Below are 24,909 nucleotides of genomic sequence, written 5' to 3'. Positions count from 1 at the left end.
GTGTAGTCAGACATCACATTTCCCAGTTTGTACAGGTTTTGCTTAAGGTGTCAATTATTGTGATTGAATGGCATACTTGGAATATGATGGTGATCTCATGAGTTTCAGTCTTTAATACTAGCTAGTGGACAATGGGGTTTTTTTATCTGAACATGGATGATCATTAGTGCTATTTGTGAATTTGTGAATGCAAATCAGCATGGCTGAAGCCAATGACACAGTTAATTGATGTCAATTGGGCATCCATTCCAAAACAGGTGAATATAATGGACTTTTAACTCCACAGGAGATGTGCAAAGGATAATCTTGTACAACAGACAGAGATAACAGTGCCTATTTTATCTAAAAGATACCAAGATTTTCACGGAGGTCTGAATTTTGTAAAACTGAAGAGATGGTATAATGCTAAAATTAGGTTCTGTGATGTTCCCTAAATAAGGAACTAGCAGTATGTAGGGAAATACTTGTAAATTGGAAACTAGCCAGTTAAATATCTTAGGCATATATATACAGACATATATATAGTTTTCTCATTGTATGACACTGAATTCCCCTCAGTACTATCAAAGGAAAAGGAGATCAGATAAACAGTAATTAACATGTGAAAAAATAGTTATATTAAATGGAAAAAAAAATTCTTGCCTTATTTTCCACATGTTTGATTTTTGTAACAATATGATTTGCAAAACTTGTCTCTAATGCAGTTCTAAAGTTTTAAGATACCAAAAGAATTACATGAAGTGCACTTACATGTAAAGGCAGCTTTCTCTCTGTTAATAAAACCTTCCTTAAAGGCAGTTCTGTAGTTATACTTGTGGCTTGGTGGTTAATGCCTTGTTCTCATATGCAAGTCAGTTGATTCCTCTGGTGCTTCATAATACTCAGGAGCCATGGACTCTTGTGGTGTGACTCATGCTGTAGCTTATTTTACTGTATATTCCATATAAAGATTTTCTTTGAACGGTGAGTGGATACACAGGATCAAAGTGACAGTAACAAGCTTTGTCTGTCCTGCTTCACAACGGAGAAAGAGCCCTACAAAAATAGATTGAAGTGTAGGATGTTGCAAATTAGGTAGCCCTCCAATTAAGACATCTTCTAGCTCTAGTATTACCAGTGACCTCCTCTTGTCTTCTAGAGGGACTGAAAGTCTCATCCCAGTGTGGCAATACACGTGCTTCAAAAATCATTCTTCTTGCTGTCAGAAAAGGGATGAAGTATTATCAGGTTACTTCTCAATAAACCTGCTCTTCTTCTATCAGGAGTGCATAAGAATGCTTGTATATATTTTCCACCACTGCAACAGCAGGTGATGGCAGTGCATGCCAAGCTAGAGCTGCCTGGTTTAGGTGCTCAGCACCTTCAATACCAGTGTCCACAGAAACCTGAAGAGTAACAACTTTAGGACATCTGTGCATAGTGTTAATGTAAACACTTCAAAGAATTGTTAATTATAAGAAATGAAATTGCAAAATAAACTTGGAATATAAATATAATCACAGACAGTGAGAACAAAAAGTTTTTCTGTGAGTGGAAGGGGTGAAAAACCTTATTTCCTTTTCATTTTTGCTCTTTCCTGCTAACTATACCATAGTTTCCACGATGTATCTGTTTGATGGAATTCAATGTATGTGATGATTGGAGTTATACCTGTGATATAGAGTTATACCTGTGATGTAGAGTTATACCTGTGGATTGGAGTTATACCTGTGAGGATCAGCCAGCTGAGGACAAAGTGCTGCCCTCTTTTCTTTTCCCTTGGACACTTTATTTAGGACTTCTCTCATATTACTAATTCCTGTTTAGCTTCTAGGACCCTATTTGAACCCTATCACAAATTTGATAAAGTACTTTTCTGCTGAAATCAGAAGAATTTCTGTAAAGAAGGGGAAAAGGGAGGAATTGCCTGCTATAGACAAAATTGCATTTTCTTAGGAAAGCAGAGAAGCAAAACAGAGTCTGTAACCATGCCTGAGTGCGGGAGTCTGATGCATGATGGCCACAATTACAATAGAAGCAACAATTAAAGTTTGTTTGGGTATGCTTTTAATGAGAAGGTTGGGAAAATCATCAGGAACTTCTCAGTGTAAAAGAATGGGACAAGACGCTTTCTCCTCTCAGCTCCCACTGTGCAGCCAGACTCACGATGATTTACTGCATTCTCCTAGCAAGGGTTTTTTCAAAGAATTCTGTATTGCCTGTGTTGAATTTTCAAAATCTGCAGTATAAATCTTAAGCAACCCATTTGTTTTTGTATGATAATCTACAGAAATTACTTAAAATTGTAGTGCAATAATATCATGCACTGTTACTTTGTCTCCTTTACTGAAAAGCAATTTAGTTTGCTCTCCATACAAGAACTGTGTATTTATCTAGTACCACTGTTTGCTTTGTGTAAATATTATTTCTTGTAATACATAATTTCCAATTGGTTCAGAACAAGAACAGCCGGGGCTCGTGAGAAGCAGGTGGTGGGGCCTCCCCAGCACAGCCTGATGTATTTAATACTGGGTTTTTTTTCCTTTAAATAAACAAATGAAACATGATTCCGTAAGGTACGAGCAGGAAAGATATATAAGAAGTGAACAATTGAAAACAGTGGACTAGAAAGAAGTTTTACTTCCAAAATTGATTATCTACTACTGTATGCCTTGGCTTAATGAAATCTATCCATCTAGTGCTGAGGTTGAGATTTCAGTATGCAAATGAAATTGTTTTTAGCCATGTGCAAGGGGAAATCCAGAAGAAATGGCTGTTTGCTCCATTGGAATGGAAACATAAAACTTCCCAATAAGTTGTCTATTACATAGATAACTTATAAAACCAAATTTTTCTAAGTTTTAGAATATACTTGTAAAAGCCAGATCTTTCAGAATGACAATTTAAATGCCATGGATGTTTCACTCAGAGCATCTTTTAGGAGTTTGACAGGAGCTGTCTTAGTGTAAGAATCGGCTTTTCTCATTACCCTTCTAATGAGGAATTCCTCACACGAGGAATATGCTTCCTAAATTTCCTTGGAGAGCTGCTGTGTTGTTACACTCATAGTATGTGGCTAAGTTTAAAGGTCTGTTAGTGAGTCTTCAGCAATTCTCTTTCTCTTACAGTTGATTGATTACAGTCTTCCATCATTATCATCGGAATCATCATTTGTGTAGTCGTATGTCAAGTTAAAGGCTGTGTCTCTTTGAATCCAGTTATATCTCATTGAAAGTCTGTCTGGGACAGAGGTGGCTCTCTTTTTCTATTAGTTGCATCCCTTTGTGGTGGTACAGTTTCAGTGCACGAGTGTAACAAATAGATGGGAAGGAGTTTCCTAAGGCATTTTTGTTTTGGCCTTTGGAGGTCTGTCCTACAATAAATGTGAAAGCTCTGAACTTCTTGTTCTCAGTTAGCTCATGCTCTGACATAATCATACTTGCTTTGTGTGAAGAAAAATCTCTGGTGAAACATTCTAATCTTGGGTTTAGTTAAATTGTGCCATTTTGCACCTTTTGTGCTGTGTCACTTGCCTGTTTGCATCCTGCCCCTAAATGCACTCTAGACATCTCTGTTTGGGAGGAGGAAGAGACAGGATCTGACCTTTAATTTTGTGTGTAGAACTTAGCAAAGCTGTATCCCTGGTTAAGCTGATTTCAGGACTCTGTTTGACAAAGGAATAGACTGATACAATGTTATGCTCTTCTCTGTTCACCCTCTTTCTTTTTCTGGAGAGATTATTATTCAGTTTAGTTCTGTAGTTTACCCTTCATTATCTTGTGTCTCCATTTTTCTCATGTTCCTCTTGTTCCATTTTTCTCTTTTGGTCATTTGTTCAGCCTTAAAATCTCCTTAGTATTTTTTTCACTTAAGAAATTCTACAGTGCATCTTCATTACTGTGCCTCACTGTATATCTCAAATGCTGCTCTAATTTTGATGTTGAATAACATTACAGGTTGTAGATAGGTAAGATGAAAACTGATAATGAGGAACAAAAATCAAGTTTACCATTTTTATATGGTTATATATTGTACTGTGAGGGAAACACCATTCAGAAAATGAAATAAATAGAAAACAAAAGCTTTTTTAATACAAAATTCCTCCCCACACTGAAGTGTCAGCTAGTAAAACTAGGCTTTATACTTGATGCCCAACTCAATTGGAAAAAAAAAATCACGATTTGGGTAATTTTTAAACAGTAGCTGGAAGGTTTTGGACTTTTTTTAATACAAGTGAATTAATCTGTGACCATGTTTCATCATTTCTTGAACCAAGTCACTCTTAAGAATCAATGAGTGGTTTGGACTCTGCCTAGTGTATACTGTTTTAATCCTTTGAAACACATATTTTCTTCTAATTTTTTTTTTATAATTAACATCCCAGAGCCACACAATGAAAAATATTGCAAACATTTAGCATGCCTCATTGTGAAAAGTAGAGATTAATTTTATGATTGGGTAATTTGCAGACTTGTTGATTTATGTGCTGTTCATCTCAATCTGCATAATCTTTAAACCTAAACTATCTCAACACCAGCCAAATTTAAGGAGCCAAACTTCTACCTCTCGTAGAATTGTATACCTGTGTCCAAGACATCAGCAGATAGAACAAGAACACAGTCTTAAGCTGCACCAGGGGAGGTTTAAGTTGGACATTAGGAAGAAATTCTTCACAAAAAAGGTGATTGATCACTGGAACAGGCTGCCCAGAGAGGTGATGGAGTCACTGTCCCTAAAGGTATTTAAGGAAAGGCTTGGTGTAGTGCCCTAAGGAAATGTATTGCCTGTATTTGCCTAAGAAAAGAGTTGTACCACAAACAGTCACAGCAGGACTCCAGGTTAGAGCTGCAGAGCAGCATTTGTGTGCTGGCTTTTTCAGTCTTGGTGAGGGTCTGGCTGCAAAATAAGTTGTCTGTGATTTGAGGAAATCAGTTGCTCTGACTTCAATCTGTAGGAAAAACCTTGAAAACTGCCCCATCTGAATAAGGCATTTGCATTGAAGTTTGTTGATGCAATGTACCTAATCCTTGTGTTACGGCACAGCGAAATCACTGTTACTGATGTTTGCATTTAAGTTGGATAAAAGTCAGTTGTTCCCATCCAATACATTTTGAAATCTTCAGACAAGATGCCATTGCACAAAAAGAGATTATGTTTAACAGACTGGTTAAAGGTCTTTTATAGGGATCTTCAGAATTGAGAGCCATGAGATGTTGGACTGTAAATGTGGATGTAAAACCATGTAACTAAACACTGTGTTACAAAATAGCTGAAACAATACTGTGAGCTCCTGTGGGGAAGTACTAGGGGCAGCATTTATTATAATACAGTGTGAATGAAAGGGGCTCCAGAGCAGCTTTGACCCATTAGAGGTTTATGCTGACAAGGTAATTGCAGTGGTGCCTTTGCAAGGACTGTTGGATGAATTGGAGGCCCAGGTATTTTGGGTTCCTGTTAGGTGATATCAGTCTGATTGTGAGTGATTTTCTGTCAGAATACATGCTTTCCTATCCACTGGAAGGAATAGACACTGTTCAGTCATACTTCCTGAAACATTTTCCCCTCTTATTTTATATTGCACTTGCTTTGATTTCTCTGCAGTATTCCTGAGTGAGCTGCATTTAAAGCAGCTCACACTGTAATCAAAATAATATTTTAAAAGCTTTGAAGAAAGACAAATGTTATAAGGGAAATTTTATGTTTACTTATTTACACTTATTCAATAATCCTTGTTATTGTTATGTACAATTGAATAGAAGTAATCAGTTTGGAGAATTATCCATGAAAGGGAAGCCTTTGATGTTAGATGAGTATTGGAGGTTGATGTGTGCTTGTTTCTCTGAGAAGCAAAAACGGTGTTAGATTGACCCCACTGAACTACATAAGAGGTTTATATTGATTGTAGAGGAATTAATATTTCACCCAGAGTTTCCTTCCAGATGAAAACAAATTTCTATACTAACATACTTCTGTGTTCAGAGGTTGTAAATATGAAAAGTAGAGTTATAGGTCAGCTCACCTGGTTTTTCTTTATTTGTTTTAAATCTCCTTTTAAAAATATATGTAATGGGAGGGAAGAAGAGAAGCTGTTTATAACCATGAATAAAGCCACTGCTGTGAACAGTCTCATCATAAGGCCAATGTGTCATATAAGTTGTACTTGAGACCTATTTTTAAGACTTAACTACTGCGGAGACCTTGTGGTGACCTTACTGAATTTTACTACAGAGTGTGACACAGTGTATTTGTGAGTCTCCTATTATCTGTCTTGTGAACCGAGATCATCTGAAGGAGCGTATCTTTGCTTCTCTGCTCATTATAATAGTGTATGTGAAAATAAGAGGTGTAACTGTCTGGAGGTAAAAGGAAGTGTTTTGTACCTGGAACTTTAGGAAATTGTTCTTCCTCTTGTGCATGACCAAAGAGATGATTCTAGACTTGGCTTGATCTGTCCTGTTAATGGATAAGTTTAAAGGTTGGCTGTAGTGGTAAGAAAAATTATGTTAAAACAGCACATTTTTCTTGTTGTTCTGCTCTTTGTTCTTGAGATTTATCTGCTGGCTTTCCCAGTAAAGATGCAGATTTACAATTCTTAGTGTTGCAGAAAAGTTCAATGAGGAATGAGGTTCTGTTCTGTCACTGCATTGTTCAGCAAATTCCAGCTTACGTGTGATTTGATGCTTCTCTCCTACATGTGATAATTAAAGAGGAAGAAAGGAGAGCACAGCTTTATTTTATGATCTTATATTGATTTTGAGGCATTGTTGGTGACATCATAATTTGATTTTAAAGATACCAGTGAAAAAGTAAAAATGTGGAAATGCATAAAGCTCTTTTTCAGCCACTTTCAAAAACTTGAACTTCATGTTAAAGGCAGCTAAGTATTTTTTCCTGTAAATACATTGTCTATTCTATGTTTACACAATTGAAGTAAAAGAGAACACATAAATCAGATGAACTGTTTGTTCTTAATTTGGTTTTTTTGTCCTCTTTTAAGTATATGCAATCTTTCCCACCCTTCCCAGCCAAGTCCTGTCTCCACCCAAATGCATTTCCTGAGTGGATTTCTCTAGGAGACAGAATTGGAGAGCTGTATGATGGCATTTCTATATTTAAATTAGATGGAGCAGAATAGGCTGTGTAATTTGCTTAATCAGTGCTCATGCTGTAATTTCCTTGGATGTGATTTTTTGTGATGCAGTCTTATCTTTGGCTTTCTATCTGGTAGCTAAGTCTGCTCTTTGGCATGATTTCAGAGTTGGGTGCATTTTTCTTCTTGACAAAATATCAAGGGAATTCTGTGATAAAGCAAATTCTGCACAGAGAGCTTTTCAAGCATGATAAATTGATTTAGGTGAGAATGTGATAGAAAAATATGTGCCTCCAAAATAAAGAGATTGAGTTAAATAAAGCATAGTTAATTAGAGCTATGTAGAAACATTCTGAAGATGGTAAATAGATAAATAAATGGAAAATATGCAGATTCATCTGCTGTTACATAAACTGTACCTATTCTGGGATCAGGATTCAGCAATTTTGGTACAGGCATTTCCTGTATTTATTTTATCAGAACATGACTAAATAATGCTTCACTTCTGCTATTTCAGACCTTGTCTATCACATTTTAATGACTTGATAGACTGATATATACCAAACAGTCTGTTACTGTTCAGTAAGCTGAGGTGAGAGCTTCACGTGGCTTATTTTCTATTTCTCCACAAAAGTAGATATGTTTTTGCTATTATAGCATTACATTTTCCTGATACATCTGTATACTTTCCTTAAGAAATACCTCAGTTCTGTTCTCTTGCCTATACTGTTGATGACAGCAAATGTTTATATTCTATTAATTTTAAAGGCAGACATTTAGCAATAGGCAGGATACTTGGTGTTCTGGAGTGAAGCACCAGCTTCAAACAATGATTTTTTTATCTAGTATTAAACAGCCATGGGTTAGGTTCTTTTTGTGGCGTCCAGTTAAGTGACCTGAAATATATGGAAATTTTCTGATTGAGCTTGCTTAGAAGAAATACACTTAGTAATTTTTAAACACACTAAGAAGACAGCCGAGTTGCAGGGGGTTTCAGCACATACTATTGGGCAAAAGCAAAGGTGCTGTTTGTTTTCCCCTTTGTAACAAGATTGGCATAAAAAACAACTATCAGTGTGATAATCAGTCTGGGTTTTTTTTTTTTGTGAAAATCTGTAAGAACCTTAGGCACATTTTGTTGGATAACACAAACATATAGCAGGCAGATGACCTGAGATCTTACTCATTGGTTCAGTGAAGACCAGAGTATGAGATCTAAAGATTTTGAGACAGCAGTCTCTATTTGATTTGATGAGTAAAAAGAGGATCCAAAAATCTTCATAGGCTCATTCTTTCAGGGGCTCCTCTTGTCATTGTTCTGGAGAAAAGAGAAGAAACAGTGCACCATGGGAGTGGCGCGCCCTTGTGAGTAATGCTCACAAGGGAGGTGGTTCACTGCCAACTTAGAGGAAGAACAGAGTTGTACTGAGAGCATCAGTGATCAATTATTTATTGTGAAAAGAAAACAGAGAAGCTGGCTTACATTGCCAAGCTACAGCATATGTTCCCCAAGAGAAACCTTTGCAGAAGTATTGACAGCTAGTACAGGAGTATTGCAGAACTCAGGCAATAGTCAAAATTAGACCATCTGATGAAATAATTACACAAGGTTTTGAAAAATGTGTGGAAAGGTCACCCTGATGTTTGGCTTAGGACTTTTATACCTGAAATTAATTATTTTGTGTTACTCCCAAGTTTGCAAGTTAGGCAGGCTTTGCTTTGTTATCTTCTCTGTTGCTAGTTAGGGGTAGGCAGAAAAGGAGGCAGCAGAAATGGTGGGAAATGACACTGTGATTGAGATTGTGAAGAGAGAAGAAAAAGAAGGAAAAAAAAATAAATAATGTATTGAACCAAGTTCCCTTTGAGGTCTACAAAACTGTCTCCAGTCTTACAAGACACTTAATTCCTAGTATCTGGGCACAGACTGCTAGTATCTGTAGATTCACCATGGCATGGGGAAACATCAGAAGCCTGAGTCCCTAGTGCTACAAACCTTATTGCACAGCCCTTACTGGCCAACTGCAGAACTGCTGCTCTTGGTGGGTATTTGGTGTAGAACCTGTGTTCAAATCTTTATACCCAGGGGCTCTTCCCTTCACCAGTCCTGGGTCTTTCTTGTTAGACTGCTGGGGTTTTCACACAGTGAATATGGACAGCAAAGGCTCATCTATATTCTTTACATGTACTTGACTTATTCTGGAATGTTTATAAACAGGTATTAGCCCTTCACTACTTGCAGCAGAAGAGAAGGGACTAACCACAAAGATCAAAGACATATTTTATATACCTTGTGAGTGCTAGAAGCCTTTTTTTCCAGGAATTCGGAGATAGCTTGCATCAAAATTATAGTAAATGCCTTTCTAAAAATTAGCATATAAAAATATATCTAATTATGTTCACAGCTGAAGAAAATCCATTGTAGTCATGAAAGCCTATGAGACAAACTACAGCTAACTACAAATAAAGCCTTAATTTGAGTGTGCAAAGAAACACACTGAAAAACCTGACGAGTGGCCTTAGAAACCATTCCCTTACAGCACCTTCCCAGTAGGACAAGTGTGTGATTCTGTTTCTTCCTTTTCTCCTCTCCCCAACTGTTTCTTGTCAGCAGTCTTCTTTGCTTTAGGCCATAACAGTTGCTGAAAAGGTCAAAATGTGTTAATTTCCACCACTGCATGGGTACTAGGCAGTCAGCAACTGGAAAAAAATACTGTCTTTATTACTTATGCTGTCAGATTAGATGTAGGAATTGTCTGTTATTTAAGCTGTTGCATGATAGAGTTTATAAATTGGTAGAAATCTGAAGACAGAGTGAATAGGTCATTGAATGTAGCTTTAAAAACTGCTGTCATGTTGGATTTACGAAACTTGAAGACTTCTGGTAATAAACAAGCATATGATGATTTGATAATTGTTGCTGTCTTTCATAAGGAAAGCCTTTCCCAGACTTTATACCACCTGTGGAATACATTTTCAAAAGCCTTTTGTAAATATCTAGTCTATTAATCTTCTGGATAATTTTAAATGCCACCTATGAATATAATTTAACTTACGGGATTTTATTTTCATTTACAGACAGTACGGTAACAAGATAGGTCTCATTATCTCAGCTTTCAGTGATCTCATGCCTGGAACTTTATTATTCCATCTGATACTGGCAAATCTTTATGCAGTTACTTAGGTCTGTCTTCACATTCTTAGGTTTCCCAGCAAACAGTGTTTCCCTGACTCCTTGAAATAAGTTTCCCTTGACATTTAATTTGGCTGATGAGGTGACACAAGTTTAGGCATAAATTATACCTTTTATGTCAGCCCACACCCACTGAGATATCCTCATGAGAGACCATGTGTAGGCAGTTGTATCAGCCCTCCCTCCAGAGATACCCAGGATAGAAGAAAGTTTCATTTATGCAGAGGTACCCTGGAGGAGTATGAACAACTGAGATTTCTGAGGGCATGCCTTGAATTAATTCCTCTTCTGGTGATGCTGCTTGAACTCCTTCACAGGCAGCACTGCTCACAGGGTTTGCTGTATCAGACTCATAAGCAGGCTGATGTCAGGGCAGGGTGGGACCTCATGCAGGAGGTGACAGAGTGGACATCCTTGGGAGTGATACTGAAATCCTACCTTATCTATCGGGGTCTGTGCTTTTGTTCCTGATGACCTTGGTGTCCTGAGCATGAGGTGTGCCTGAATGGGATTAGGTGCCTTCTCTAAAGTTATGTATCCAATTCTGGCTTACCCTATCTGTAGGCTTTTTCTGAAGATGGGCTCTGATATCTTTTGGAAATTGTATGCTGCGTTCTGTGTTTTGTCTCATGAGAAGAATAATCAGGAAAAATATTAAGGAATTAATCAGAAAAAAAATGCCATGCAGTGTATGATGGCTGTGGATATGGTGTAGGAAATAAAAGAATTATTCTTCCCACAGTTTAAGTTCCTTATAGAAGTGGCTTAAATGTGGACTAGTAATGTATTTCTGGGAAAATGCTATTTTGGAAAAAAAAAAGAAGAAATGAGTATCAGCTGAATGACGATGAAGAAGAAGAGAAAAACATCCTATACAATTTGTTTTTATATTGTCCCAAATTAAACATTCCAATTTTCCATCTAAAAATCATATTTCGACACCAAACTCAGTAGAAGGTGGAACAAAACATTTCTCTCCTGTTTGAATAAAATGTTGTTTCAACCCCTTGGGACAGTTCTGGTTTTTGTTTTTTCCATTTGGCCAATGAAAGTTGCTTTCTCCCTTGGTCTATGTGTGTGATTTACTAGTTGAACTGAGAAAATAATTCTTTCTTATGTTCTTCCTCTCACTGAGTTCCAGGCATGGGACTGGATGCAGAATATGGGAAAGTGAATGGTTTGAGAAAGAAAACAGGAGAGTTTTATCCTCAAATGAAATAGCATTTGTTTTGTATGACTGACCAGGGATATAGCATAGATTTGTTTCTACGAGTATTCAGCTGGATTATGGGTGAGATTTAAATAATATGTTACTAAGCTTTAGGATGTAATAGCTTGTCTAAAAATAGGATTGGATTATTAAGATTAATGTAATCTTTGTAGCTTTTGTTATTATTTAGAATGCAAGACATTCTGTGTTTAGTGCTAGAGTTGACGATATTTTCATTTCCATTTCCAAGAAAAATAAATGTATGAAGGCTAAGTCAAGCATTGTTAAAATTCAGCAGGCAACATTTTAAAAGTGAATATATCCAAACAACTCCATAGAGCAAAGGATAAAACTTTTAAATTAAAATTGCACTATTGCACTAGGATTGCACTGTCTCGATTACTATGTGTGCTTAGTTGAAACCTGCATGAATTTCAGCTGGTTGGTTTTTCACTTTGAGCTCACTGCACACCCAAAGGACTGCAAGACAAATTTTATTTACACTGAACATCTGAATCTCTATTGCACAAGCCTGGTTTCTGACAGTTCCAGAAGGGAATGATAATTGTTTATCCTTAATCATGACAGTAATATAGTGTGATTGGAAACAAAAATGTGTTTCTTATCCATGCAATGATTTGTATTTGATAAAAGGACTTTTTTTTCCCTTTGGTGTTATTTTTGTAGCTTCTGTGAGTTTCTTAAGCCTTAGACAGAGCTTTGAACCTTACTGGTCATGTCATCAGCATTCACTGAAGAAAAATACCAATTGCTGACATCAGTTACAATTATGTAGCTTATAGTGGTATAAGGGATGTTATTTTTACAGTTACAAAGTTTTATCTGCTAATACAGATTTTGTATGAGGCTATACATAATATGAGGTGTTTGGTCTGTGTGTTTCATAGCCTTGAAGTTTCTGAATACCAAACTTAGTGTCTTGGATTTAACTGTTTAGTGTTTTCACTACATCCTGTATATTTCAAATCTGACACCAAAACAGTTGTTGTACATGATTTTTATGAATCCTTGGCTCATCTCCATTCCTATAATAAAGTAGATTTCTAGCTTGGATTCAGATGAGTAGTGTAATTTCAAATGAGCTTTAAAACAATTTTTATGGGAAATCACACAGCTAAGTAAAATATTGATTTATTAGAACCCTGAAAGTCATGCTTTGGGGAGGATGAAAGAGGGAACTGGTTTATCACAGCTTTGGATGAAATAAAAGCAGTGTGTGCTCCAGTCAAGAAAGCAGACCTTGTAGTGTTAAGAGTAAAGACATATTTGATTGTCTCATATCTCATGTGTGCATGAGAAGCACAAGGCAGGAGACACACAAATATAAATAGCACATATTCCCTTGAATGGCTTTATACATCTGTATCTGACTGAATGTGCCATCGCTGTCTTTCAGAAATATCGACAGTATATGTCTGGCCTTCTCACTCCTCCTTATGGTGTTATGGAAACTGGCTCCAACAATGACAGTAAGTATGAGAAGTTAGATATCAAGTGGTGGGCAAGCAAATGACAAAAGGAAAGAAGGGGGAAGATGGAGACTATCTGGGTTTGGGTATTGAATCTTAAAAATTTAATTCAGGTTGGTATTACAACTGCATTAATACTGCATGTAGTAGAAGACACTTTGGAAGGCCCAGCTGCCTTCCCAGCTGTATACAAATGTACACAGAGGTGTACAAAAATCTGCATTATGACCCAGGCCTGTTGATTAAAACATACTGGATGATGTTATGTAGCATATTACTACTTGTGTTACATGAACCATGGAACATGGCCATGAGTCCTGCTAGTAAAATAAATATAACAAACTGCCTCAATTTTTTTGGTTAGGATGGGCTACACAACTTGCTGGACAATCTAGGTTAGTGCTTGTGCTTGCAGTAAACATGCCGCTCTCTAACCTTTGTTACATACTAAATAATTTTGTGTACGTCTCTGCCTCATGAGAACCTGTCACGCTGTGGGGTAGCACTGTAGACATGAATCCAAGGGCAGCCTTTGGAATTAGTCACTTATGTAAATCAAAGCACTTCTATTTATTTGCCATGGATTATCTCTATGTCAAGCAGGACAATATCTGATGGCTGGCAATTTCATCTGCAAGTTTTGTCTCCTGTGTTAGGTGTTCAATATGCTTTCTTTGCAGGATAGTAGTACAGCATAGCATAGCAACGCTGATAAGTGCAAATTCAGTGTCATGTTTGACTGCCAGGTACTGAGACACAGATAATGTCAAATGAAAAATACAAATAACTCCTGTATACATGCTTCAGATATTAAATTTTGAAAAAGTACTGTGCTTAGCAAGCTGTTTAAAATATTGACCCAAGTTAGCTTTTTGTCTTCTTTGTGTTCACTAGAGGAAACTTTTTTCCGAATAAATGTTTTACTCTTTAAAAATCACAGATTAATGTGTATGCTATCAAAGTATTGAACCCTCAAATCCCCCGTTCTACTGATAAATATTTTCACTGTCACTCAAAGACTGTACAGTATGTATTTATTTTCTGTATTCTTTTTTTAGGAATGCCAGATAAAGACAGTATGTCAAGCAGTGCTCTTTGCCAAGTTTCTAAAAATTGTAATAAGGTAAATCACACATCGTTTTGCCCTTTTTTTTTTGCTGGAGGGGGAGGAATTTGGTTATAAAAAATGTGAAAGCATTCAGCATTCAGTTGAAAATCACTGAGTGCAAATGCAAAGCATGTGGTTGATGCATTTGAGTACAATATACAATTGTAAGAATGCCTTAGACATTGTATCAATTAACAGAAGAAAGCAGCTGGTTCAGGATTATTATGAAGTGTACTGCTACTGAAGTTTGTGTTACAATCTTGGTTGCTTGGTCTTCATTGGAAAAGTGCTGAGGATAAGGAAGAAAAGCAGCACTATGACATGACCAGTGTATAGCTAGTGGATCATAAAATTCATTATTAAATCCTATTTTAAGGCTTACTTGAGTCTGAACTGTTGCACTGTTCTGGCCCTTCGCTCAGGGTGAATTTTTTCCTGTGTTCAGCGAGCAGTTTTACATCCCAGTTCCCCTTTGTAAAATAGTTCTGTGCCTTCAGCCTCTCCAGATGAGGACCCACATGAAAGAATTCATGAATGTTTCTGTGGCAGTTTCAATAGTGGGATAGAGTATATATGTAGAAAGATAGTGTGAAGAAATAGTGTCAGGTGTTGCTGTAAAGATTGATAAATTTTAGAATTTCTGAACGGCAGGAGTAGAAAAGTTACACTAATAAACAGATGCTTGGATGCTGTTTTTCTGGACATTGGAGTTTAATTGGATGCATTTGTGTGAAGCGTCTTTAAAAGGTTAAAGGTATTTTTGTTGTACAAAAAGCATCTCTCGACAGCAGACGAAGACAAGGAATATTTTAGTGTGTTTCCTTAATGCAAAAATAACTACTTCCACCTCTCCCTGTCTGTCTGTCTTGCTTCCTTAAGGGTAGTGACCTTTTTTAATTGTCACATTTAGGTTTTATTTAATGTATACATGTAACAGTATGCAGTTCCTTTTCCTAGAGCCTTATTCACTAGCTATACAACTTCTGGACACAGCCTTGCCCTATAGGGACATAAATACTTTTCCATGCACTGAGTTAATTGTTCTTAGATACTTAGCACCTTGGATTCTGTAAGAATTTTACGTAACAGTTATGAATTATGTCTAAATGCTTCTTTAGGTTATTGGCATTTCAGTGGTACACTTGCAGTTAAGTCAGGTCAGGGGTCTTGTTTGATTTCTCAAGGAGAGCACCAGGTGCAGAATTCAAACTAAAAGATATTTTTGTGTTTTTTGAAGCAGATAGAAGTAACAGTAAAGGTAAAAAGGTAAAAACGTCTATCTCCCCTAGAAGGTAATATCCCCCAGTAATGGGAAGTGATGCTCAGCTAAGGGTGGTAAACACTCTCAGGTACAAAGTATTTTAGAAACTGAGCAAAATTTAATGATTAATACCTTTGCCAATAGCTGGACTTTTCTAGCACAACAGGACTCTTCCTGCAGAAAATAATTTCTTGGGTAGGAGACAGAACTTGGCTAGGGCAGGCTCAAACTGCTCAGTGACTTTTACAAGAACAAAGTCCTTTGCAAACCGTATTATCTTCCTTTCCAAGCCGTGCATAAAACAGACATTCCTCTTCCTCCCACACTGTACACATTTCTCTGGAGAGAAGCTGAGTGAGTAAATACATGACAAATACTCATCACCTTGTTTCATCTGGAGGTGCCAGTCCCATGGCAAATGTGGCAGAAGAAGCTACACAGCACAGAAATGGTTTATTTCTATATAGAAATAAAAGAATTCTAGTTCTTTGTTTTCTCCATATGACCGCAGCTCCCTTTAATTATGTTCAGTGAAAGGTAAATGCAGCAGAGATAAATACCCAAGTATTTTGTTTATTGCATGCAAACCTCATTCCTGCAGTTTTAAACTGTGCAACTGTTACAGTGCTTACACAAAATGTCTGTCGCCCTTCATGCTGTGCAGTCTGGTGAACCATTATGGAGTTACAGGAATTCCAGGGCCAAATTCCCAGAGTTGTTGCCAGCTTTTCAAAGCAAAAATTCAAGATACCAGAAAACATTGCTATATTTCTAGATTTTACATATTTTGCTTATTTTTAGGATGATGCATGACTCCTAAAATCTAGCTATTTAGCATCCAAAAATGCTAATGCACCATGGAAGGGCATTCATCCAGGGAAAGAGAAATGTTTCCAAGACATCTTTAGACTGCTTTAGATGGCCAGAATGATACCTTTGAGGCAGACAGCAAATACAGCTTAGTGAGGCCTGCGGACTACTCTGTAGTGTCCAGAAAAAGATTGAGTGAGGAACCTTCTGAGATCCAGAGAAAGTTCCTCAAATCTTTCATATGGTAAGAAGACATTACTCTTAGGCAGAAAGAGATAATGTCTTCAGTAACTCTGAAGATCTTGATGCGTTTATTTCAAGGTGTGTATGTGTTGTTTTAATTTTCCGGGGAAGTTTGTAACTGTAAATAATTTGCTTCAGATTAAATTTAATGTATTCCACTCTGGAAATACGAATTGCATGTTTTTCTCTTTTAGCCTGTGGTGAGTCTTTTAAAAGTACTCTATTAGATGTTTTTCCATAATTGCTAATTATTTGAGTTTCATCTTCATAGCTTAATTTTTTTTTTTGGTGTTACATCTATTAGTTTTTGATGAGTGACATAAGATTTTTCTTTTAATACATGCTTTGGAATTTTCTCACCATATGGGGATGTTTGGTTTTTCTAGTTCATTAAAATCTGCAAAAAAAAATATGTCTATTAGGAGAAAGCAACAAAGAGATTCCTTTTACCAAATATGAGTTCATTTGCATTTGGGGTTACATTATTGCACATCATTTAATGCAATATAGCAGTTAAATTGAGCATAAAATACTGAGAGGGAGTACATTATTGTCCCCAATTATATTTTGGGGAATGGAAACAAAGTCAATTTAATGCTGCCTTACATAAGGGAAAATGACAGAGTGTCAGTCTTTTTAACTAGGACAGACCAATATCTGTACACTGGGCTCTCTCTCTAATTTTTGAAAATTCCCATGGGGTAGAGTTGCATATGTGAGATGAATGTAACCCTAAAGCCAAAATTACAAAATCAATAATAATTTCCAATACATTTTTGGAAAAGATACAGAAGAGTACTTAGAACGCGGGGGAGGTCGGGTTCCAGCATGCAGACAGAACAGTTAGTGGTCCTGGTTCCATATATTACCAGCAGAGATGGCAGCAGGGCTGCATGATGCTTCCCACTGCAGGACACTCTTCTTACAATTTGGCCACTTTTTCACTGTTTACACTGAATTCACCATGCTGAGAGTATGCTCCTGGCTGATTTTTAAATTGAAATGGATCAAACCTGTCTGACATTAAGCTGGAGGAAAATACATAGCACATACTAAATAGCTTTTTCCAGTTATCCACTGGGAATCCTGTCCTTTGGACTAGAAGCTTGGCTTTTGGGGCTTCCTCATTCAGTAAGGAGTACCTTTGTGAGCCCCTAGAAAATAACTGTACTGTCAAACATTGAAAAATGTCAATTGAAACTGGCTTATCAGAGACTTGGTGCAGTTTCACTGCAAACTTGTGCACTCAGGCTGTGGGCATTTTATGTGCAGAATTCCCATGCGGTTTGTCTTTGCTGCTGGGTTGCTTGGGCTTCCCTGTCTCAATGCTTAACCCTGTGGGGTTTCTCTCAAGGGCTTCCTTCAGTTGCTAGGTAGGGCAATATTTTGACTGTTGAAAAGCCAAACACTGATTGAAAGCCAGAGTTGTCTCCCCTGTTCTTACAGACCCTGTACTGGTACCTGAGTAAGAACAAGAAATAGCCCATCTGCTCTGGAGATATAAGATAGTTTGAAAGAAGAGGGTACTGGAGGAAAGAGTTGTGGAGACAAAGGAATAAATAGTCCTGCTGAGAGAACAAATCTCCACTCTCTTCTGGACTGTGGTGCTGAATGCTCTTTTCTGCTATCAGCAAATCTCTTAAACTCCTATGCAAACTGTGGATGCCTGAAAGCATAGAAATGATACACAGAAAGAGAAATTTCTGATTCGTAAGTTATTTATTCTAGTAGTAGATAGTAAAATATTTTTAATCCTGCTCTGCTAATGATCCAAGAGGATGTCTTATATTCTTTTCCATGATGGAATCTCCATATTGCAGTTTGCTGAAAGAACCCCCACATCCTTAAGATGCCACACCAAATTCTGCTTGAAAGGAAGGCTAAAAAATTAAGTGCTCAAAAGCAGAGTATTTCAAGAATGGGGGCTGACAGAGTAGTGTTAATAAAGTGTCTGTGTTAATAAAATATCTGTGTTTGTTGTGGCACAGACTTTGGCCACCTGCTCTCATATATTTTTGCTGTGACACACTACATGAAAACAATGTCTTACTTCAAAAACCATGCTGCCTTTCTTTTTGTACAGCTTCACCTTGGTGATTGTTTAAAACGTACATAAGTTTGCTCCTTCTTCATTGAGAGCATACATCCTGTAAGGGGAAAAGTACTTTGTACTGAGGAATCCATGCTAAACACAGAAGACGAAAGCAGATTAAGTTGTGCAAATTCATACAGTAGTTCTTGCTATTGGGTGAAGAATACGTATTCTTTTCTGAAATCTTTCATGCTGTATTTCCATTATGTTCCCTATATTGTCTTCAGGTTTTTATTGTGATATAGAGTTGCAGGAGCTCCCCCTTGTGCACGAAGTAATACTTGAAAAACACATGGATTGAGTTTGTGAGCTTACAGATTGAAAAATCCCCTTTATGTTTTTCATCTAGTTCATCTGGTACCAGCAAAATAACCGAGTAAATGCTAAAGCTAACGTGTATGAGTTTTTAGTTTCATTACTTTTAGATCTGGATATTAAATTATGTGATCTCCACAGTATTTTTTGAATGAAGAGTCCTCTTAAAGTGTTACCATTGTTATTTTGATGCTCTCCACTTATTTTGCCTTTCATTTTTATTCTTATTTTAATTCAGACTTTATTGCAGCTTGTGTGCATTCTAAAGCCTTAAAATTCTTGATTGTTCTGGGTGTTTTGATGCAAAGCAGGTGTGGAGTCCTCTGTGACAAAGAGCTTTCAGTGAGAAAAAATAGAGTGACTGTCAGACGGGAAGATGCTGGTGTACTTTGAACATCATAAGGCGTGAGATTCATGGTTGTTCATATGTTTCTAATGAGTCTTCTTACAGGAGCTTATTGTGATCAGTCCTTGGTGTGGTAATCCTAAAAGACACTGAAAGTGGAAGGAAGAAGTTCAGAAATCAATAGAAATATGCAAAAATAAGTGATACATATTTCTTTGTTAAAATTGTACTTTGGAGGGGATCTAGCTAATGCTGCTGACCTCTTTCAGTGTATCAGTGTAATCAAGTACTAACCCATCTGACTAACCTCACCAAAGGGTCATAGAGGTGCTTGGGGTAGCACCCCAAGGGAAGGCAGTTTGGCTAAAGAGACATTTTTCCTTTCAGACTTCTCTTGCCTAGCTGAATGAGTGTTGCTATTGTAGTTTACATAAATAACCTAAAAAAATTGAGAAAATAAGAGAAATTCCTAGAAAATATTAAAATTTGTAAAGTACTCAGTATTGTGAATTAGGTGTGGGACCATCTTTCCACAGGAGCATCACTCACAGTTCCACTTGTCTGAGGACACAGCCTACTACTTCACTGCCAGTGCTGGCAAGGGCAGTCTGATAATATGTATTGTGGAGTCACATTTGATGACTCTTGCTTCTTGACTGTGTTTTCTTTGAGAATCTGTCCCAACCCCTAAGAAACATGCACATATGCTCCATTTATGTCTTGCAGTTGAAAGGCAGGAAGAGTGGGTAATTATACTGAGAAAAAAGATAGTCCCTTTCAAGGTTCATGTCTTCAGACAAGTCAAGCGTATACAAGTAACACATTTGGCACTTATATTTGAAACAGCAAAAGGAATTTTTTTGAATCTTGTAATTATTTTCTCAAGTTTGGCAGAAAAATTGGATCAGGGATCTTAAAATCAGATTCTTTCTAGTCACTCATATCATCTCTCACAGAGCATTTTGACTGCCTGTCCTGCAATGCATGCTGGAAATTGGTATTCCACAAAGTCAATTATAGTTCTGAGCCACTAAGAAGTAATCAATGTGTCTGATCTGATCATTTAGCAACATCTTTTTTTTGCTTGTGTATGGATGACAAAAATTTGAGAGGTTAATAAATAGTGGGAAAAAGCTGTCCAGTGTTTTTCTTATGTTAGCTAGTCAAGAGCTGAAGCCTGTTGTGCTGGCTGCACACAAATAGCACCACAAGTGTCCAGTTTGTGGGGCTTATTGAGAGCCATTCCAAGTAGAATTGCAGAGGCAAAAATGTCAGATCTACAGCAGAGCTGAAAATGTAATTGGGACTCTTAGCACCCATCATGGTTAAGGAGAAACTGCTGTTGAGGTATTTATGATTTATGACTTTCATTATTTATTCTTTTTGTGAATTTCCTTCGGAAAAAAGGCTTAGCACAAGACTGTGAGCGTGTTTGATCTTTGTGTACTTTATCATCAATGATGCAGCTGTCTTAAAATTAAAGATAGCAGTTAGTGAGGAAATAAAAATACATGTAGCTGAGTTGAATAGTAGAGAAATTTTAAAAATACTTAATTTAGGCACCAAAATAAAATTTTAAAAACCCCAGCTTATTTCCAATACAGGTTGTTACACTGCTTTTAATTAGGATTACTCAGACATGCTTGTTTTCATCTTAGTAAATGAAATTATATATATAACCAATTTGTTTAATAACCTTAAATATGAACTGGATGAGAAAAAGCCAGTAGTTTAGCGAGAGAATTATGTCTTCATAAACCTCCAGTACTGTTTTGTCCGTCCTCACTCATTATAGTAACTGACTTCAAATTTAAGAATCTGAGGACCCTAAAGAAGCACCTTTTCTAATGCCATTCTTTATTTGTAGCCTTTTTTGGAATATCTCAGGTGGTTACTTTTCTCTCAAACTAATTTTCTGACCCAGCCCACCTTGGAGCCTCCTGAGCAGTGACTCCAGTAGCAGAGGTAGGAGAGGGTGGCTGTGCGGTAGGAAGATGGTGGGATGATTGGTTCCCAGACCAAAGCACATTTGGGCCCAGGAAGAGCCATGGCTCTGTGGCTGCCCTTCCACAGCAGCTTCCAGTGACCTGCACCAGGGTTGCAAGGCTTTTCCTCTTCTGTGTACCCTCTCCTATGTCTCTTCTGTCAACACCCAGCTGTGTGTGCCCTCTTTTCCATAACACTGATGCTCCTGCTTGCCTGGTGTTAAGGGAGCAGAACTGTTAGGAAATAAGCTTTTTTTCTGGGCTTAACTTTCTTCGGTTTTGGATGAAAATGAGCTTCCTGGCCATGGCCAGTACAAGCTACAGAATAGAGCCTGGGTTTGAGCCTGCTGTGATCTGTCTGCAGCTGTAGATGTCTGACCTCAGCACAAAGCTCTGCTGGGTCTGACAGCTATGGACTGACACTCTCTCTTGCCCCAGAGCTGGCATTTCTGCCTACAACAGCTGCACAGGAAGCAGGGGGAGAATTGGCAGGGAATTGCTTTGTCAGGCCAGCTTGCAGCTCTCTTGCACTTCACTGCTAAATTACAAAGGAATCTCTGTGATTTCAGTCTCCTGTGTTTAAATACAGATTTGTATAATGTATTTCTGTAGTACATACAGAGACAGGCAAATATTTGCTCCCCTCTCCCTACTTTCTCTTGAGTCGTCTTGTTTTCAGAGCTAGTCTAGATTAGGGATTTTCAGCTTGTAGTCTGCAGGCTGCTCTTCCAAATGATACTGAGAAACAAACCTAAGAAATGTCACTGATTGAACAAGGTACCTTATCTTGACTGACAAAACTGTAAGGATCCACAAGATAAAGGAACCTGACATCCCCCCTTCCCTTTTGTGTCCCCTGATTCAGTTGAGATTCTGTTCAGTGTCAGCGTTAGCTGCTGTGAATTCCAGGACAATGTTGGAAAACCTGTGTTGCCAAAACTGTAACAGTAAGGTTTCTGGCATTCCTTGTGGTGTAAATATATAGCCACTGCTACAGCAGTCCTGGGCCTGTGCAATAGAATAGCTCTCCTGTCTTCCTGCTTTACTGGTCCAAACTGGGGAGAGGAAACCAGGGGCTACCTTGTCAGAAGTCCTGAATGGTACTTACTCTATTCTATTGCTTCAGTGTTCTTGAAATGCTGTCTTTTTTGTTTTGTGCTTTTCTGCTCTGTGTTTTGGGGTAGAGAACCTGGATTTGTGCCTGAAAAGTGACCTTGTGGCAATACAGACACTGGACAGTCTGCAATATTGGCCTTCAATATACCAGAAGTTTCTTGGGGCAGGATGCTTTTTCCTTTCCCCAAGACAATCTCCTATCCAGCTGTCACAGAGAAGCTGAAGATTCTGATGTTATTACAGAAATCCCAGAGTTTTTTAAACACCAGTTAGCTGGAGATACTCTTACGTACATTCAGTATTTCTAGGCAAACTGATTTGGATTACAGTAAGTAAATTTCTCTGGAACAGCATTTTCACACCGTGATTTGCTTAATGCAGTGCAACAGTTGTTATCCTTTGCACAACCCACTAAGAGTCACTAAAGAGTCAATTAAACCAAATAAAATTTTGAGATTATGTTTAGAAAGGGGGTGAGTGGCAGCAGGGACAGAATTTCTGCTGGACAAAACAATACTTCTAGCAGTAATACAAAAATCAATGTCAACATTGAAGAGAAATGGGAAAAGAGGGATAAATTACAAAATATATACAGCATGTACTCTTCCATTTCACAAGGATGGGGCAGGTTCTATGATATCCCTAAAAGCCGACATCACAGAATTTACACAGCTTAGGCTACATACTGAGAGAGGTAAAAAGAGGTCATCTCTTTCAGAAACTTGTTATGGTGAATTGGGATGTAAAAAGATGTTGTTAACTGGGAAAAATGTCAGATAGAGTAATTTCACTTCTCCATACCTATCTTGGGTTAATTACTGCAGTGTTCTGTTTTTTTATCTCATTTGCAGACCCTTGTTTTTATCTCAAGTTGTAATAAAGATTCATTTAGCAACAAGCTTCTAAGAGTATGTTTAGAAATGTCTGTCCCTTACTGGTTAATCAGGAAAGATGAGCTAAATTCAAAATAAGAAAAAATGTGAACAGGCCTGGTTTATATAGTAACAAGTTAGGCAGCAACAAACTCTGTAGAAAGTTATAAAGAGAGAAGAAGCAAATTTGCAAATATGAAATATTTACTATTTTCCAATTAAAATAATATTTTGTTGGAATTGGAATTAGAAGTATTATTCTGTTGCTATTTGAGAATATGTACTGTTCACACAGATGCACATTAAATCAACATTTTTATTTTATTTACTGATTATTCCCAATGCATTATGGAATTAATGTGAAATACAGAGCATATTGATTGTCTTGGTCAGATCAATAATTTGATTCCAAATGCCTTTGCATGTTTTTAATCAATACTGTTACTGACACTCTATTTAAAGAACCCTGAATGAACTGATTAACTAATACAGCAGTTATGGTTTTGTTTCATGCCAGTTAAGTGAGACCACAATTGCATTTTACCATAAGATGAAAAGAAAATCACTTATCCCATGCAGCCTCAGAAACTTGGATGAGATAGGGTAGGTAGCATGGTTCAGCACATCAACACCCACCACTGTGACAAGCTTTTTGTAGACATCAAGGGAAATAGAAGTTTTAAGGAAGATAAGAAGCTTGTTTTGTGCATATTTGTCAACAGCAGAATGCATGTCTTTTCCAGTGACACACAAATATGTAAATTAAACCAGTGCTTGAGGTTTTTTTATGTTTATGACAGAAGACTTAAAACCATTGAAGTACTTGGCTGAAAAAAGAATGTGCTTTTTGTAAAATGTGTTCTGATGAAGTCAACAGTTTGGGATTTCTTTCCTCTGTTTATTTTCATATACTACAGAAACAACCATTTACCTTTTTAGGAAATATATTCCATTGAGATGGAAAACATAATATAGATCAATAAAAATATTGTGAGAAGTAGGACACCAGAAGGTGTTGCACTGGATATTGTTAGGTTATTCCTTCTCAGTTTCATTTTTAGCTAAAAATGATTTCTGAAAAAGATGACAGGAAGAAGAAAGAGGAGCAGATAGAGAAGCTGGACTCTGAGACTCATGTGCTGCACTCCTTCAATGTTTCTTCATTTCATATACTTTCACACAATGCACTGTCCTGAACTTGGAGAATCAGGAGCATGAAATCACCAGGAGAAGCATAAAACAGGTTTAAATTAACTTCTCTTGCCCACTTGCCAAGTGTTTTACCTTGTTGCTGACCTCCCCAGGGAATTCAGAAGGTAATCTTCAATGTCCTCTAGCTCTTTCTCACTTTGATGACTCCTCCTTTCTGTGTTAAAAATCATTGTAAAGTTCCCAGCATGAATTTGTGGACACTAGACTTCTAGGATTCCAGTTGCAGCATTCAGCAGTGTTTTCAGTTGCTTATTCTCATCATTTGTTGAAGTTGTGACTAGACACTGTTGTCCCCATTTTACCATGGAGAGGTTGAAACACTCAAAGGTGCAATGACTAATAGGGATCACACAATAAATAAATTGCTGTCACCCAGGAGGTGGTGGTCCTCTTGCCTCACTTGGGTAGTGTTTTGACTACACTGAAGTCAAGAATTTTACCACTAATTTTAACAGGCTCACATTTTCACACATAATTCACACTCCATCCAGGTTTTGGTGCTCTTATGTTTGACATGAAATCACTTAATCTGAAATTTCACTGCCTCGTCCTCAGAAGGCACTTCTGGCATCTGGATGTAATTGAAACCC

The 24,909-nt window shown here is 37.4% G+C and overlaps 1 protein-coding gene across 6 annotated transcripts in view; it reads left to right on the top strand.

Moving 5' to 3' along the window:
* RAPGEF4 (Rap guanine nucleotide exchange factor 4) overlaps nt 1–24,909 on the top strand; it is a 145,165-nt gene that overhangs the window by 56,570 nt on the left and 63,686 nt on the right. For all 6 annotated transcript variants that reach the window (XM_086896708.1, XM_086896709.1, XM_086896712.1 and 3 more), the window contains 2 exons: nt 12,887–12,959; nt 14,018–14,082. In XM_086896708.1, the coding sequence (XP_086752834.1) occupies nt 12,887–12,959; nt 14,018–14,082 (138 nt within the window). The remainder of the gene's footprint in view (nt 1–12,886; nt 12,960–14,017; nt 14,083–24,909) is intronic.

This window comes from Cyanistes caeruleus, chromosome 7, assembly GCF_971803275.1.
Source record: "Cyanistes caeruleus chromosome 7, bCyaCae1.hap1.1, whole genome shotgun sequence".
NCBI lineage: Eukaryota > Metazoa > Chordata > Aves > Passeriformes > Paridae > Cyanistes > Cyanistes caeruleus.
The sequence above is the reverse complement of the archived record's forward strand: the minus strand, read 5'-3'. Positions and strand labels throughout refer to the sequence as shown.